The following is a 2,375-nucleotide window of genomic DNA, read 5'->3' as shown; positions in this document are numbered from 1 at the left end:
TAAAAGAAAATTTTTACGATATAATTCAAAATAATTTGCTAATTTTCGTGATTTTTACATATTTTGTCAATTTTTGAACTTTAAATGCTAATAAAAAAAACTGTGACTAAAGGATTTTTAATATTTTTCAAATCTAATTGTAACAATATAGGAGCCTTGTATTAAATTTTCAAGTATTTTTACTCAACAAATAAAGTTTTATTGACATTCATAGAAACAAAAACTAATTAAATTGGAAACTGAAATTGTCCGTAAACAGCTCAAGACAAATCAAAATATTTTGAAAAATTTATTATGTATAGAAAATGGAAATATAAACAACCAGTTAAAATTTAATGTATCTACAGTCATTCGTTTTAAAGTTACACCAAAAACCAAAATCAATTTTCTCGAAAACAGATTTTGCGTAAGAATTCCCGTATTTCCTTAATTTTTCTTGTTTTTCACGGAGCTTTTGAAAACTATTGGAAAAATTTTACTTTTGACCCCCCAAAGTACCAACTAGATTCACTTTCCTATCAGAAAAAGTACTGTTGAAGAAAATCCAAGCACTTTTACTGTCCTAAAAGTTGATGCCAGACACAAAAATAAAAAAAAAACACACATCATTGTAAAATCAATACATTCATCGTTCCACTCAGAATCTAATATCTATAGATCGTAGGTACATCTTTAATTTTTTATTTTTAGTAAATTTACAATAATTGAATAGGTAATGATTTGATAAAATCCATGTTTTCATGTTTTCAACTAGCTATAGTTCAAAATTAAGTAAGATTAAATTTTTTCAAAGTACAAAATATACATTTTTTGTGTAATTCAGATGTATATTTGTGTATTTGTTTGTGGACGATATTATTCTTTAAGGGATTATGGAATACATTTTTTTAGACCTTGTTAAATGTACACCTATAATGTGCGCTTATATATGAGTCGAGTATGAAATTTTATCAAGAATGTAGCTTAAATTAATAATGTGATAAAAAAAAAAATGTTTGCAATAAAATCATACAAAAGTGTAAACTTTTTCTCACTTTGTCTTTTTGCTTTTTTTTCCCCGTCCTAGGAAAAGGTACTGTGACCGGAGAGAATGGCAGCTCGGCAAGTGGACACGGGTTTACTGTGGACGAGAGCAGCATCTATTGGACACAACAGGCGCACGAAGACCAACGGCCGCAGTTCAAAAACGATCATCAAAAACCGGCAGTGGCTGCGGACGGGATCTCGGGTAGACCGCCGACGATGAATTCGTTGCAACCGCCGCCACCGATGCCGCCGCCGTCGTCACGACCACCGGTGATTTATCGAACGGACGACCAATTGCATGACGACGGTAAGCGCGAGGACGAGGAAGACGCCACCGCCGAAGACGGCCATAACGGAAACAAAGACGATGGCAGTGACGGTGACAAACGGTTTGAGTCTACGACTCGACAGGAGAGGACCTCTAAACTGGACGTTTCAGGTTCGGCGGCTGTCGCGGAGCCGCACGATTTCCCCGATTACGACGACGGTTTTAAAGACCTGACGACCGCCGACCGCCGATTTCGGCAGCCGTCGTCAGTCGATTACGATCACAATCGCGGTGAAGAAGACGACGACAATAATTGGAAAGCCAAACAGCACCGTAGGACGAGCGAAAAACGGCAACAGGACGACCAGGACGACGATGACTCTTCGGCGGCCGGCCACGACGACGGCGACAACGGTTACCAAGTGCTCGCGTGCCCCGCGACGAATAACTTTTACACGCATTTCCGGTGGTGACAAAGTGCCTCGCCTGCCCAGGTTAATTTATATTTATTACTATTTATTATGATACTGTGTTTTGATGATTTTGTTGTTGGACCAAAAAATATAATTTTGTTTAAAATATTGTTATTCGCGTCGTTCATTAATATTATTCTATACGTGTAATCGGGTAGTATCTACCTACCTTTACTTACCTATCTGTTCTGAATACATTGTAATTATTGTTTTATTTGTGTATTTCTTACTTTATTCTGAATACTTTTAAAAACAATTTTTTTAATATACCAATATATTTTTATTACAACTGACTACACAATTATAATAGAGCTAGGTAGGTACCTACTTATTATGTATAGTGTTATTTATTATTCTATTGTGTTCTACCAAAGCCTACCTTTTATTTTATTTGATGTATCTTATAAGAATTTTTGGAATATCATGTGAATACAATTGATATAGGTAATCATAAGGTTTTCAAACATATACCTATTCGGATTAGAGAATACTATTTATTTAAGTTGAATAAGTACTCATTTTTAAAAGAACGTTGTGTGTAGACTCCATCTTACTAACGCATTACGCATAATATACCAACATTTTACCCAGCAATTCCAATTTTTTTT

General features: G+C 34.9%; 1 protein-coding gene across 1 annotated transcript; it reads left to right on the top strand.

Moving 5' to 3' along the window:
- Positions 1-1,064: 1,064 nt before the first annotated feature.
- Positions 1,065-2,023, top strand: LOC115033637 (the record flags this gene model as incomplete). The annotated part of the gene is given in 1 exon segment (XM_029486574.1): positions 1,065-2,023. A coding segment is annotated over 1 exon segment (703 nt), but the record flags the coding sequence as incomplete, so codon positions are not given.
- Positions 2,024-2,375: the final 352 nt, after the last annotated feature.

Source organism: Acyrthosiphon pisum, chromosome X, assembly GCF_005508785.2.
Source record: "Acyrthosiphon pisum isolate AL4f chromosome X, pea_aphid_22Mar2018_4r6ur, whole genome shotgun sequence".
NCBI lineage: Eukaryota > Metazoa > Arthropoda > Insecta > Hemiptera > Aphididae > Acyrthosiphon > Acyrthosiphon pisum.
This window is presented reverse-complemented; position numbering and strand designations above follow the sequence as displayed.